Here is a 14,549-nt window from a genome sequence, read left to right as displayed (position 1 = left end):
AGAGGAGAGGAGAGGAGAGGAGAGGAGAGGAGAGGAGAGGAGAGGAGAGGAGAGGAGAGGAGAGGAGAGGAGAGGAGAGGAGAGGAGAGGAGGGGAGGGGAGGGGAGGGGAGGGGAGGGGAGGGGAGGGGAGATTAGAGGAGGGGAGAGCAAAGGGGAAGGAAAAGAAAAGGAGAGGAGATGGCATTTACTGTAGCTGGAGCCTCCCTCCCTCCGCTGGTCCTACTGCCTCAATATGACACAATAACTACATTAGCTCTGATCAAAGTTCATAGGCGCTATGCAAGCTACAATATATGCTGCCTATATATCTGCCTTTATTCGTTTTTTCTTTTTTATATGTTATGGTATTAAAATAATTGTTCACTTTGAATGTAATGACTCATCTATTAACAGGGCTGGTGTTATGAGAGGAGGGATACCTCAGGGACCTCGTTCTTTCTCCCTACTGCTGGGTTCCTGGAGGAGGGAGGGAGGGTGGCGGGAGGCCTGTGGTACAGTTTAGTACGTAGGTAGGTTTCACTGTTAGGATCAGACCAGATCAGCCCTACAGCCTCAACAACAGGAGCCAACGTGGCTAATTTACATATATTTGAAGAAAATGGGACCTCTGAGTTGAGCAGCTAAAATGGCAGGCAGAAAGAGAGAAAGAGATAGAACGAGTCACACTGGCTGACTGACTGTCTGACTGGCTGGCTGGCTATTCCAGCTACACTGATTTACAAGGTCTATCGTCAAACTCTATGTCTACCATAACGCCTCTGACTTTCATGGGCAGGTTTTTCTTTTCTCCTTGGTTTGCTGCATTTTGCATATGTGGCGGAGTATGTTGCACTCTCAGGAAACATTTATTATGATTTAAGAGGACCCTGCAGCAGTGTATACTGCACCTGTCACTATCTGATTATTTTATAGTCTGTGCATTGTTCTCTGGCATTTAATTAGTAATTACATGGTAACAATTTGCATTTTGTAATACTTATTTTATGTGATTGACATGAAAAAAGGAAAACATATTTTGTTTCTAATTCTACCAATGCATTGCTTTTGTTCTGAATCCAACTGTATTATTTTGGAGCAATTGTGTAGTGTACAGAGTAGACAAGCCTATCTATCTCAGCGTCAACCTATTTTAACGTAGAATAGGGAAAGCACATTGGAGCAGAAATCTTCTTTCTTATTAAATACTATTATCATTCTTTGAATATGTCCAGAGCAATACCATCATACGTCCGTCATTACCACAGGAGGACTATTTTATTACTCCAACGGATTCCATGCAAGGTTCATTCCCCACATTTTTATGCATCCATGGGCATAGCTCAGGAAGAACATAATCCGGAATGAGAAGGCTCTGTGGACTACAGTTCAAACAGGATAAAGCAATGACAAATTCTGGACCTGAGGACTCACGGAGAGCACGGAAAAAAGAGATTAAGAGGAACACCATTGTTTACCTCCTCCAAGGTGCAGGGTACTTTGTTGTTTATAAATGTTGCTAGCTCTTATTGGTTACCTTGCAGGCTTTTGGAATGAGGAAGGGGGAAAAGACTTGAGGAAGGACTCAGGAGGGGGTTCGATACAACTTTAATAATGCGTGGCAGGGGCTAAATGAGCCATTCTGCGGTACTCTAAGGCATCTCTCCCCCACCCATCCCCCCTCACGGTATCATGGCCTGAATTATTAAAAGTGTTGTTTGCCCTTATTGCATTGCAGCAATGTGCCTTGTCGCTAGAAACAAGGAGCTCTGAGCTGCATCACTCTGGAGCTCTGTGCTCCAGCTCCCCACCTTCATCTGCATTGTCAGGGAGCACATGTGAGAGCAGTGGCCAGGGAAGGACACACACACACACACACACACACACACACACATAAGCAGATAAACACTGCACATTTGGTTCATTAAAAAAATCTCATCCAACACCTAAATTATTGCAAACACTTTTGACAATAATTGATAGATACATTTTCTTTTTTTTTATACTTCATTCAATGCTTTGTATTGTGCTACAAATTACTACCACTACACTCCATGCACTGCTTATGGTTTGCAGTGAGAGGTACACATTTTTCGGGGATGTTTTTTAGGTCCTCATTTGGTGAAGTAAGCTACACATGGCTGATGCTGCTTGTAGTCTGACAGGGAAGTGTTGGGCTCCAAATCCCTCATGATGTCTTTCTGTGTGTGTGACTCTGAGATGAAAGGGGGAGTCACATACCGATCCAGAGGAGGCTCACACCAGGCACACTCAGTCGAAGAGACGGCATCACTCACTTAATAAAACAACACCCACCACCCCATCACATCACCATCACATGTGCCTTGTGATTTGGCCATTACGCTCTGTTAGAAGCTTGCTGTCAAATGCCCTGTTCTGATATGTAACAAAAACATATATAAAGATAGCGATGAAAAATGTCATTTGAAAGTCTGGATAATAACATTGTGGAGACCGACACCAATGATGTAGAAAGGATACAGGCTGCTACCCAACCCCCCCCCCCCCCCCCACCTCCTTCTCTACATTTTAATCACACAATTAATAATTAATCAGAGGTTGGCCTCGATAATGTTGAGTCTGCAGATAAGATAGAAGCACACAACTGCTGAGAGGACCTAACAGAAAAAAGACATGGCTACCAAAAACAGAATATCGACTCTTTAACACAGACGGACCAATAACCACATGTCACCAGATTAAAGAATGAACACATGTTATTAAATGGAAGAAATGCTCCACATGCTCTTTTTAAATGGTGGAACTATGAGTTGAAATCAAATGTTTTTTTAGCACCTTACTTTCTGGCTGCATTTCAGAGGCAGTTACAGAGAAGAATGTGACATAAACTGCCTCGAGCCTTCCTCTGTTTATGAATATGTAGCTAGAGGGATACTGTATTGATTGCTTGATTGCTTGATTTTCCCTACACTTTAAATTCCTCTGTAGTGAAGTGGTGTCAGAACTGAGGAGAGAGCCAACACTCAGTCACAGGACCACAATGTCGTCTTCTTTCTTCTCAGAGAAGTATTACATAATCGTTCTGTACTCCAAAGGTATTACTGTAACATGTGTTGGAGACTGAGGCAGTTAAAGGTTGACTGTAGTAATAAGGGTTACTGTCAGTAACAGTAACCCTTTATCTCATGCTACATAGTGAAGTGCTATGTACTTATTTCCAATATGTCCACCCCATCCCCAGCACACTGTATTTAGGAAGAACATGACACTGTATCAGAGGATGATAGAAGCACTTGTGCTGCTACTCGCTGGGGAAGGTCCCTCTCTTAATTAGCAGTAGGAGCTCATTGACGCTGCTCCCGGCCTGCAGTGTATCTCTCTCTCTCTCTCTCTCCCTCTCTCACTCACTCACAGACACACACGTGCACACACGCTCTTGAAAAAGAATGGGTGAAAAGAAATAGTGTGAACCCTGGATGGCAACAGCAAAGCAATCACAGCGTAGCAATGCCCCCCACGCCTGGCCCATTAATAACAGTAATACACACACCGCGCCCTAGCCACCTCCACCGCCAGCCGCCGAGAGCACCACTGACACTTTAATGGGCATTTTTTACTTTTGTTTTTAAATAATGCATGTGTTGCTTGTCAGCACTGCTTCCAGTTTCCCCCACCTCCCCTTTGCAGCATTCCTTTGTGCAGAAATTACAATGGGGACCTGCGTTCATCATACTTGGGGATGTGTACTAGTGTGTGTGTGTAAATCATATGTTGTGGGGACCTTAGTGTTAGTGTGTGGGCTGGCTCCTCAGCTGCTGCAGGGGCCTAACTAAGAGTGGTTCTCTCCTCTCCAGGCAGAAGCTCTTCATACACAGCAGCCGTGTAACTGTGGCCAGGGCTGGAGGCGGAGGAGGGCTGGAGGAGGAGGGCTGAGGGCCGGGCTTACATGTCTCATACAGGGTTGCCAATGTTGTGGTCTGACTGTCCTCACATGGAGAGTGTGCTAATGGGGGTGGTAATGCGACTAAGGGGGGTGGAGGATGGAGGAAACGGGAGTTCGAGGGTCAAGGAGTTTGACTTTCTGTGTTGATGGAACAAGGACTAACCAGAGCTGTATGACATACTGTATGAGGCACAGTCATGGGTGGCTTTGTACAGACTTTCTCTGACAGATCTTTCCTTCAGCACACCTCTGATCGTTACACACTGATGTTATCACTGTAAGCATCTCATTAGGCTAGCTGGAGGTTCCATCATATGCAGTTGGAACACAGGTACTTGTGCTATCGATTTCACAGCAGCTACGTTTCCCTGTTCATCATAGACCTCTGAAATCAATATTCATAACAATCAATGTGGTGCTCTATTATATTTCTTATTTCTTTCTTTTATTTCAATTCATGTGGCTGTGCAATGATTTCCTATGATTTAATTTTCCAATCTTGCTAATAAAGCCTAGTACATTGCTGGAGTATAGTGTAGTCCATTTGAATGACTCTGTGTTTTCTCTCCTCTCTGTTTGTGTCCCTGTAGGAAACACCTTGTGTAAATCAGGAAGCATTGCTGTCTTCGGGAACGTGGTGTACAGCGGGCTGCTCAACGAGCACCTCTGGCATTTAGGAGTTCCCCTCTTCACGAGACTGGTAAGAGCAGCTCTGGCCCCTCACATCACACTTACTTCTCACACTTACCTCCATTTTGTACTGAGCGCCTCACGTGGCTCCGTGGTGCAGCGGAGAATTCAGGTGGATGAATCTCTGCCTGCAGTCTCTTGTGGCTGGGTTTGATGCCCCTACTGTTGACATCTTGCTATCTGAAGTTGTTATATGTTCCACGATATGAAAGTCCTGCACAGTAAGTTTTAAGTCAAGGAATCCCCACCACATCTAAGCCATTTGTTGTATTTCATTCTTTTGAAAGGCTTTGGTTCCTCTAAAGGTTTGAGCTGAAGCTAAGAAAGCCCCATGTGAGTACAAGTGAAGACGTCAACAAAGTCTTCTACATTCTTCTCTGGCCCTAGATACAGAGGTGAAGGCATATGCGATTCTTTTTTTCTCTGCCTTTGAGGTTCTTATAGAGAGAGAGTCTAGTTTCCTTTGGGAAAAGAGCATAACCAGCTAAATAATTCATGAAATGTAGTTTCATGCAGACAGCCTAAATGAAAATTACAAGATTATAATTAAGGGCTTGAGAGTACAAGTTGATACTTGGGTTAAGAATTAATGATAAGTATTTACCCTTTCTGTCAAAAGGAAATTTCATGTTGGTTTAGACTTGGATATAAATCGGCTGATGTCATTTGGCATACAGGCTTTCAGTAATGTCACACAGGGATAAGAAATGTTGACGAACTCAGGATGGGTAACTTGTTATATGTTATAAGATAATTGATTTTCTGTTCATTTTCAACGTTATTATGTATCTTTACAATTGGATAGATCTATCATGCTTCTGTCAGTTAAGAACCATGACTGTATATGAATCGGCTTGTTTCTGTTACCAAAATGGCACGAATCCAAAACTGTGGAAGTGAGGAATTCTAGAGCCATCCTCATGAGAGAACTATGAACCAAATATTGTGGCTCCAGGGCAAACACAATGCTGGAGATTATTTTCTCTCCAAGTGTGTTTCCAACAGTTTGCTACACCATGTGTCCATTTGGCATCCTATTGTCTGTATGGGTGTGGTCCTATGTGGTCACCACAAGAAGTCAGCATGGTATGTAAAAATTACAACAAGAAATTAGGGTACATAAAAAGGGATGTTGTAGAAAAAAAAGTTTACACTATAGAAATATGTTTCCTGCAACTTTGCTGATAGGAATATCAAAATATGTCCAAAAAGTCAACTGAACGCACTCACAGATACAAAACACAAACACAACAATATAAACCAACACACACACACACACACACACACACACACACACACACACACACACACACACACACACACACACACACACACACACACACACACACACACACACAGAGAGAGAGAGAGAGAGAGAGCACAGTAAATGATTCAGAGCATGGTGGCGTGTGCTGAGCTGAAGCCTTTGAAGGATGAGGAAGTGACAAAGACATCAAACAGCCTACCTGTCAGAGAGGTGGCTTTCACTTCCCTTTTAAAAGGGGTTTAATGCACTGAAAAGGTGTCTCTATTGTTCTTGGCCGATGGGGAGAAGGGGACAACACAACAGTTTCTCAGGGTCCACCAGTCACTGACAATAATACCGAGGCTTCAGACTTTCAAATATCACTAACCGGTCAGTATTTATCCTACAAAATCTACACAGTTTCAGAATTTCACTAAGTATACTTATTTTACATGTTTTACAATTGTAAAACATGGCTTGCTCTCCTTCTCTCGCTCTCTCACACTCACTCACTCACTCACTCACTCACTCGCCCGCATGCACGCACACACACACACACACACACACACACACACACACACACACACACACACACACACACACACACACACACACACACACACACACACACACACACACACACACACACACACTTGTCACGTTGGCCAAATACAACAGGTGTATACCTTACAGTGAAATGCTTACTTACAGGCGCTAAACAACAGTGCACTTTTTAAGTAAAACAAAAGGTATTAGGTGAACAATAGATAAGTAAAGAAATAAAAACAACAGCAAAAAAGAGAGTGGAAAAATAACAGTAGCGAGGTTATATACAGTAGTGAAGCTATATACAGTAGTGAGGTTATATACAGTAGTGAGGCTATAACAGTAGCGAGGCTATATACAGTAGCTAGGCTATATACAGTAGTGAAGCTATATACAGTAGTGAGGCTATATACAGTAGTGAGGCTATATACAGTAGCGAGGCTATATACAGTAGTGAGGCTATAACAGTAGCGAGGCTATATACAGTAGCTAGGCTATATACAGTAGTGAAGCTATATACAGTAGTGAGGCTATATACAGTAGTGAGGCTATATACAGTAGCGAGGCTATATACAGTAGTGAGGCTATATACAGTAGCGAGGCTATATACAGTAGTGAGGCTATATACAGTAGCGAGGCTATATACAGTAGTGAGGCTATATACAGTAGCGAGGCTATATACAGTAGTGAGGCTATATACAGTAGCGAGGCTATATACAGTAGTGAGGCTATATACAGTAGTGAGGCTATATACAGTAGTGAGGCTATATACAGTAGCGAGGCTATATACAGTAGCGAGGCTATATACAGTAGCGAGGCTATATACAGTAGTGAGGCTATAACAGTAGCGAGGCTATATACAGTAGTGAGGCTATATACAGTAGTGAAGCTATATACAGTAGTGAGGCTATATACAGTAGTGAGGCTATATACAGTAGCGAGGCTATATACAGTAGTGAGGCTATATACAGTAGCGAGGCTATATACAGTAGTGAGGCTATATACAGTAGCGAGGCTATATACAGTAGTGAGGCTATATACAGTAGCGAGGCTATATACAGTAGTGAGGCTATATACAGTAGCGAGGCTATATACAGTAGTGAGGCTATATACAGTAGTGAGGCTATATACAGTAGTGAGGCTATATACAGTAGCGAGGCTATATACAGTAGTGAGGCTATATACAGTAGCGAGGCTATATACAGTAGCGAGGCTATATACAGTAGTGAGGCTATATACAGCAGTGAGGCTATATACAGTAGTGAGGCTATTTACAGTAGCGAGGCTATATACAGTAGTGAGGCTATATACAGTAGTGAGGCTATATACAGTAGTGAGGCTATATACAGTAGCGAGGCTATATACAGTAGCGAGGCTATATACAGTAGTGAGGCTATATACAGTAGTGAGGCTCTAACAGTAGCGAGGCTATAACAGTAGCGAGGCTATATACAGTAGTGAGGCTATATACACAGTAGTGAGGCTATATACAGTAGTGAGGCTATATACAGTAGTGAGGCTCTAACAGTAGCGAGGCTATAACAGTAGCGAGGCTATATACAGTAGTGAGGCTATATACACAGTAGTGAGGCTATATACAGTAGTGAGGCTATATACAGTAGTGAGGCTATATACAGTAGCGAGGCTATATACAGTAGTGAGGCTATATACAGTAGTGAGGCTATAACAGTAGCGGGGCTATAACAGTAGCGAGGCTATATACAGTAGCGGGGATATAACAGTAGCGAGGCTATATACAGGCCCCGGTTAGTCGGGCTGATTGAGGTAGTATGTACATGTAGGTATGGTTAAAGTGACTATGCATATATGATAAACAGAGAGTAACAGCAGCGTAAAAGAGGGGTTGGGGGGGCACACAATGCAAATAGTCCGGTAACCATTTGATTGCCTGTTCAGGAGTCTTATGGCTTGGGGGTAAAAACTGTTGAGAAGACTTTTGGTCCTAGACTTGGCGCTCCGGTACCGCTTGCCATGCGATAGTAGAGAGAACAGTCTTTGACTGGGGTGGCTGGAGTCTTTGACAAGTTTTAGGGCCTTCCTCTGACACCTGGTGTAAAGGTCCTGGATGGCAAGCAGCTTAGTTCCAGTGATGTACTGGGCCGTACGCACTACCCTCTGTAGTGCCTTGCGGTCGGAGGCCGAGCAGTTGCCATACCAGGCAGTGATGCAACCAGTCAGGATGCTCTCAATGTTGCAGCTGTAGAACCTTTTGAGGATCTGAGGACCCATGCCAAATCTTTTTAGTTTCCTGAGGGGGAATAGGCTTTGTCGTGCCCTCTTCACGACTGTCTTGGTGTGTTTGGACCATTCTAGTTTGTTGGTGATGTGGACACCAAGGAACTTGAAGCTCTCAACCTGCTCCACTATAGCCCCGTCGATGAGAATGGGGGCGTAATCGCACCTCCTTTTCCTGTAGTCCACAATCATCGCCTTTGTCTTGGTTACGTTGAGGGATAGGTTGTTATTCTGGCACCACCCGGCCAGGTCTCTGACCTCCTCCCTATAGGCTGTTTCGTCATTGTCGGTGATCAGGCCTATCACTGTTTTGTTGTCTGCAAACTTAATGATGGTGTTGGAGTCGTGCCTGGCCACGCAGTCATGGGTGAACAGGGAGTACAGGAGGGGACTGAGCACGCACCCCTGAGGGGCTCCAGTGTTGAGGATCAGCGTGCCAGATGTGTTGCTACCTACCCTCACCACCTGGGGGCGATCCAGTTGCAGAGGGAGGTGTTTAGTCCCAGGATCCTTAGCTTATTGATGAGCTTTGAGGGTACTATGGTGTTGAACGCTGAGCTGTTGTCAATGAATAGCATTCTCACGTAGGTGTTCCTTTTGTCCAGGTGGGAAAGGGCAGTGGGGAGTGCAATAGAGATTGCATCATCTGTGGATCTGTTTGGGTGGTATGCAAAATGGAGTGGGTCTAGGGTTTCTGGGAGGATGGTGTTGATGTGAGCTATTACCTGCCTTTCAAAGCACTTCATGGCTATGGATGTGAGTGCTACAGGTTTGTAGTCATTTAGGCAGGTTGCCTTAGTTTTCTTGGGCACTGGGACTATGGTGGTCTGCTTGAAACATGTTGGTATTACGGACTTGGTCAGCACATGCCCGGAGCACATGTCTTGGTAATCCGTCAGGCCGTCTGTTTAAAGGTCTTACTCACGTCGACTACGGAGAGCGTGATCACACAGTCATCCGGAGCAGCTGATGCTCTCATGCATGCTCCGTGCCAGCATCCGTCTGTGCCAGCATCCGTCTGTGGTGGTAAATAAGCAGCCACTAAAAATATAGATGAAAACTCTCTTGGCAAATAGTATGGTCTGCAGTTTATCATAAAGACTCTCTACTTCAAGCGAGCAAAATCTAGAGACTTCCTTAGATTTTGTGCACCAGCTGTTGTTTACAAATATGCACAGACCGCCCACGCTCGTCTTACCAGAGTGTGCTGTTCTATCTAGCCAGTGCAGCGTATATCCCGCTAGCTGAATATCAATGTCGTCATTCAGCCACGATTCCGTGAAACATAGGATATTACAGTTTTTGATGTTCCGTTGGTAGGATATTCGTGATCGTACCTCGTCTAATTTATTGTCCAATGATTGCACGTTGGCGAGTTATATTGACGGTAAAGGCAGCTTTCCCACTCGCCTTCTGCGGATCCTTATGAGGCACCCCGCTCTGTGTCCTCTGTACCTGCGTCTCTTCTTCTTGCCAATAACTGGGTTGTTGGCCTTGTCGGGTGTTCGGAGTGTGTCCTGTGCGTCCTGCTTATTGAAGAAAAAATCTTAGTCTAATCTGAGGTGAGTGATCGCTGTCCTGATATCCAGAAGCTCTTTTTTCCATAAAATACGGTGGTAGAAACATTTTGTACAAAATAAGTTACAAATAATGTGAAAAAAAACAGATAATAGCACAATTGGTTGGGCGCCCGTAAAACTGCTGCCTTTTCTTCCGGTGCCATTTTACACACACACGCGCAGGCAGGCAGGCAGGCAGGCAGGCAGGCAGGCAGGCAGGCAGGCAGGCAGGCAGGCAGGCAGGCAGGTAGGTAGGTAGGTAGGTAGGTAGGTAGGTAGGTAGGTAGGTAGGTAGGTAGGTAGGTAGGTAGGTAGGTAGGTAGGTAGGTAGGTAGGTAGGTAGGTAGGTAGGTAGGTAGGTAGGTAGGTAGGTAGGTAGGTAGGTAGGTAGGTAGGTAGGTAGGTAGGTAGGTAGGTAGGTAGGTAGGTAGGTAGGTAGGTAGGTAGGTAGGTAGGTAGGTAGGTAGGTAGGTAGGTAGGTAGGTAGGTAGGTAGGTAGGTAGGTAGGTAGGTAGGTAGGTAGGTAGGTAGGTAGGTAGGTAGGTAGGTAGGTAGGTAGGTAGGTAGGTAGGTAGGTAGGTAGGTAGGTAGGTAGGTAGGTAGGTAGGTAGGTAGGTAGGTAGGTAGGTAGGTAGGTAGGTAGGTAGGTAGGTAGGTAGGTAGGTAGGTAGGTAGGTAGGTAGGTAGGTAGGTAGGTAGGTAGGTAGGTAGGTAGGTAGGTAGGTAGGTAGGTAGGTAATGAAGATAATAGCCACCCTGTCGTGTAGATTTTCTCCATGTCGTTCCTGTTGTCTGTTCCGGTGCTGCTTGTTGTGGCATTGACTTGACTGCAGTGCTTTGCTCTAAGGACAGAGGAACAGTGTGCACCACTTGTTCATTACAATGTGTGTTGTATTGTGTTGCCGTACACACTGTGAGAGCAAGGTGTGGCAGGCAGTGTACAGTACGGTACCCTGCCTCTCACACAAACAGACACACCAGGTCTGGCCCCGGAGTGATATCAGCATCACACACAGGGGCCCAGGCCCCTCCTCGGTCTCACACAACACCTAATTACTGTTGCTGAACACTGCCAAGATGCCACGTGAACACTGCATTATTAACATCAGACTATACAGTACAGTCTGTGTGTGTTGCTGTGTTTCGTGTACTCAATGTATGTGTACTGTATGTGTTTGTTTGATGTTGGGTATTTTCTTTCTTTCATTTTGAAAGACTAGTTCATATATTGGGATTGACAATATGTTTTGCTGCAATTGGAAAGTAGAGCACCCACTGACGTTTTTCAGAGAATTTCAGGAGATGCCACTTTTAAAGTATATTTCCTTAAAATCCTTCTTTCTGCGGTGGCCTATTTCCCCAGCTCTAAAACCTTTGAGGATGTTTCCACCTGTTCAGAAGTCTTAGTTATGAGTCTGATCCTCCTCATATAGAAATATCAATATCTACCTGTGAATAAAGTACATCTGTGGATCCTTACCAGCTGTTCTTGAAACGCTTTAAAGTGAAGTGTCATTAGAGACAGTCCTTCTACGAGACACAGGATGGAGAATCCTTTCTTCCTGTCTTTGGGTCAACCAGCACAAAGCCCATTAGTTGAAGCAGCTGAGACCAGCCACCATAGACTAATAGAGAAATGGGGATGGGGCTGGGGTGAGAGAACCATGTCTAGTATATACCAAGACCCTTAAGACCCTGTGCTCAAGGCAGGGGCCTGGGCTGAGTGCTCAGGGGACCATAGCTCAATGCTCTCACTGTAAAGATGAGAAGAACAGGGCATGGTCCAACAACAGATATGGGGATATTCCTGCTAACAAGCACTAGGATTACCATGAAATATTAAAGGAAAACTCCACTCAAAAACTATCTTTTGGTATTTTTTAATTCGTCTGCTGTTGATACAGTCCCACATTATTTTGCATGTCAGCAGTCAAGTGTTCAAGATATTGGACTTTCAAGAAGCAAAGTGTCACTTGCCACATCATCATGATGATGAGCTTTTGCATCATCTGTAGCAACAGTGGACTAATGAAAAAAATACCAAAAGTCAATTGGGTGGATTTTTCCTTTAAAAGGGGGGAGATCCTGAGCTGAGCTGAGGGTGGCCATTTTAGGGCTGAATAAAGTGCATTTAAGTCCTTTACTTCCTCCTTTCTCTCTGAAAGCTTTAGGCTCTTGGCTCCATAATGGACATCTGAGTCCCCTGGGGGGTCTAGACGTTGGTGGGAAATCTAAATGGGCGGGAAAGCCACTAGCATCCTGGTAAACACTATATAGGATGGAAAAATGGAGCTGGTGAGAGAATAGAAGTAGGAGAGTAGGAGGAGAAAAACAACATGTCTCGGCCCAGACGCTCCATCTTCTTCCCAATTCCCTTTCTGTTTCCATTTTCATGGGTAATTGAGGGCTGGAGATCCCTGGAAAGGAGACATGGGGATTATTTGATGCTAAAATGACTTCAAATTCTCATCTTATTTTCTCCATTCTACCTTTTTTCTAATCCCTAAAACCCCAAGTGCCTTGCGTATTAGCTTCAGTCCGTGATGCACTCTCTCTCCCCCTCTGCCTGTCTCTTTCCCCCTCCTCCTTCCCTCCATCTTTCTCTCTGTCTCTCCTTTTGCTCCCTCCCTTTCTCTCTTCGCTCCTTCTCTCTCTCTCCTTCCCCTCAGTTATTTATGAGGAGGACTTGAAATAGACTTCAGTATTTGATAAAAGCGTGATCCTTAATCCGAGTTGCCTGAGAAGTGCATTTCAATTTTATTTCCCATCAGAGATTGATGGAGGAGTGGGGGGCGCTTACCCACCGTGATTGCTAATGTAAATCCATTGAGTCTGGTGGACATGTAAAAAAGATATGGATGACTTGTATGTTAATGCCCACAATAATAGATTGTGTGTACACAGTGGTGGAGAGGCTCTCTTGTGATCTAGCAATAATAAAATAACAAAGTAGTGAGAAATGCATTACTTATGCATGAGCTATATTTGACTGAAAATGTGGAGTTCCTAAAATAACCGTCTGGTGTTTTACATTTCAACGATCAATTCCTCATTTTTAAAAGAAAACAAAAGGGGTAAGAAAAAAAAACTGCTGATAAATTTAAGATGACAGTAACGCCATATGAACGAGGCCCCTTGTGTACACAATTCGCTCAGAGCCAGCTGCAAACTGCAAATTTAACTCAGCCTCCTTATGTGGCAATTACTGATGGGTAACATAACCTGAATATATCTCTTCTGTTCATTACCACAATGTTCTCTATGGCTGGCAAATGTTCTTTAGGATCCTACAACAAATTAGCTCATCCCCCAGGACGTATTTTATTGGATGATCCAGCAGTGGAGGAAGCCGCAGAAACACTCCAGCTCTCCGCAGTCTGCCCTGGTTGCCACAGGGTTAATATTAAAAGCGTTAGCGCCCAGCCGTGTATTGATGATATGTTTAGAAATTTGCTGAGGCAGGCTCATTGTTACAATGCTGTCTAAAAGATAGGCGAGCCTCCTCCCTCCCTTCCCTCCCCTTAACAGCCGCCAGATGGAGAACACACAAAAGCGTGTCTCTTGGCACCCACACCCACCACACAGCACAGAGCTTCGTTCTCACCCCTAACCAAATTCTTCTTTCATATGCCATACCTACTGCATATGACTACCAACTACAATTTGGTCCATCTGAACCCCCTTGGTTTTTCTTGACCACTCTATTTCTGGTTGATCCTATAGCTGAAACAAGATACACACACGCACTGAACACACACACACACACACACACACAACCTTTGCAGAAAAGTAGAAAAGAGTGAGAATAAGATGATGCTCCTAGTTCCCCTTGGCATACTTTCAGTACATTCAGTCTTTATTGGTGCTCCCTGCAGTGTTTTCTCTCTGCTCCTCGTGCAGCTGAAGCTGCCATTACTTAAGTACATCGTCTCAGTCAGTCAGAAAGTGAAAAGAGGAGAGTGATCTTCTCACTCCCGCCTCAGATAGCACGCCACCATCAATAGCATCATCATCAACAGAAAACCCTCTTCCCTCCCCCCCACCCTGCCGCTCTCTCCATCACCAGCCCCCCACCAACCCCCACCACCTCCATCCCCCACCACCTCCATCCCCCACCATGGGATGCTGAATTTTACAGTACCGTCTGTGAGATCCCGATTTGTTCGGCGCGCAGAACAGCACTCTATGCAGAGGAACACGGCTCCAGTGGAGGAATGCTGGAGGCAGCTGTCAGGCGCAGGCTGCTCCTGCTGTAGTTGAGCCTCCGTGCTGTACTGACTGATTCCACATTCACCAATAAGAGACAGCACAAGCCAAAGAGTGAGAGAAAATCGAGTGGGAGAGAGAGT

General features: G+C 44.7%; 1 protein-coding gene across 1 annotated transcript in view; it reads left to right on the top strand.

Annotated features, from left to right (window-relative positions):
* Window positions 1-14,549, top strand: part of LOC120039480 (RNA binding protein fox-1 homolog 3-like) — a 347,402-nt gene that overhangs the window by 204,625 nt on the left and 128,228 nt on the right. Inside the window, exon 4 of the mRNA XM_038984889.1 lies at window positions 4,494-4,603. Within this exon, the coding sequence (XP_038840817.1) occupies window positions 4,494-4,603 (110 nt within the window). The remainder of the gene's footprint in view (window positions 1-4,493; window positions 4,604-14,549) is intronic.

This window comes from Salvelinus namaycush, chromosome 3, assembly GCF_016432855.1.
Source record: "Salvelinus namaycush isolate Seneca chromosome 3, SaNama_1.0, whole genome shotgun sequence".
Classification (NCBI taxonomy): Eukaryota; Metazoa; Chordata; class Actinopteri; order Salmoniformes; family Salmonidae; genus Salvelinus; species Salvelinus namaycush.
The sequence above is the reverse complement of the archived record's forward strand: the minus strand, read 5'-3'. Positions and strand labels throughout refer to the sequence as shown.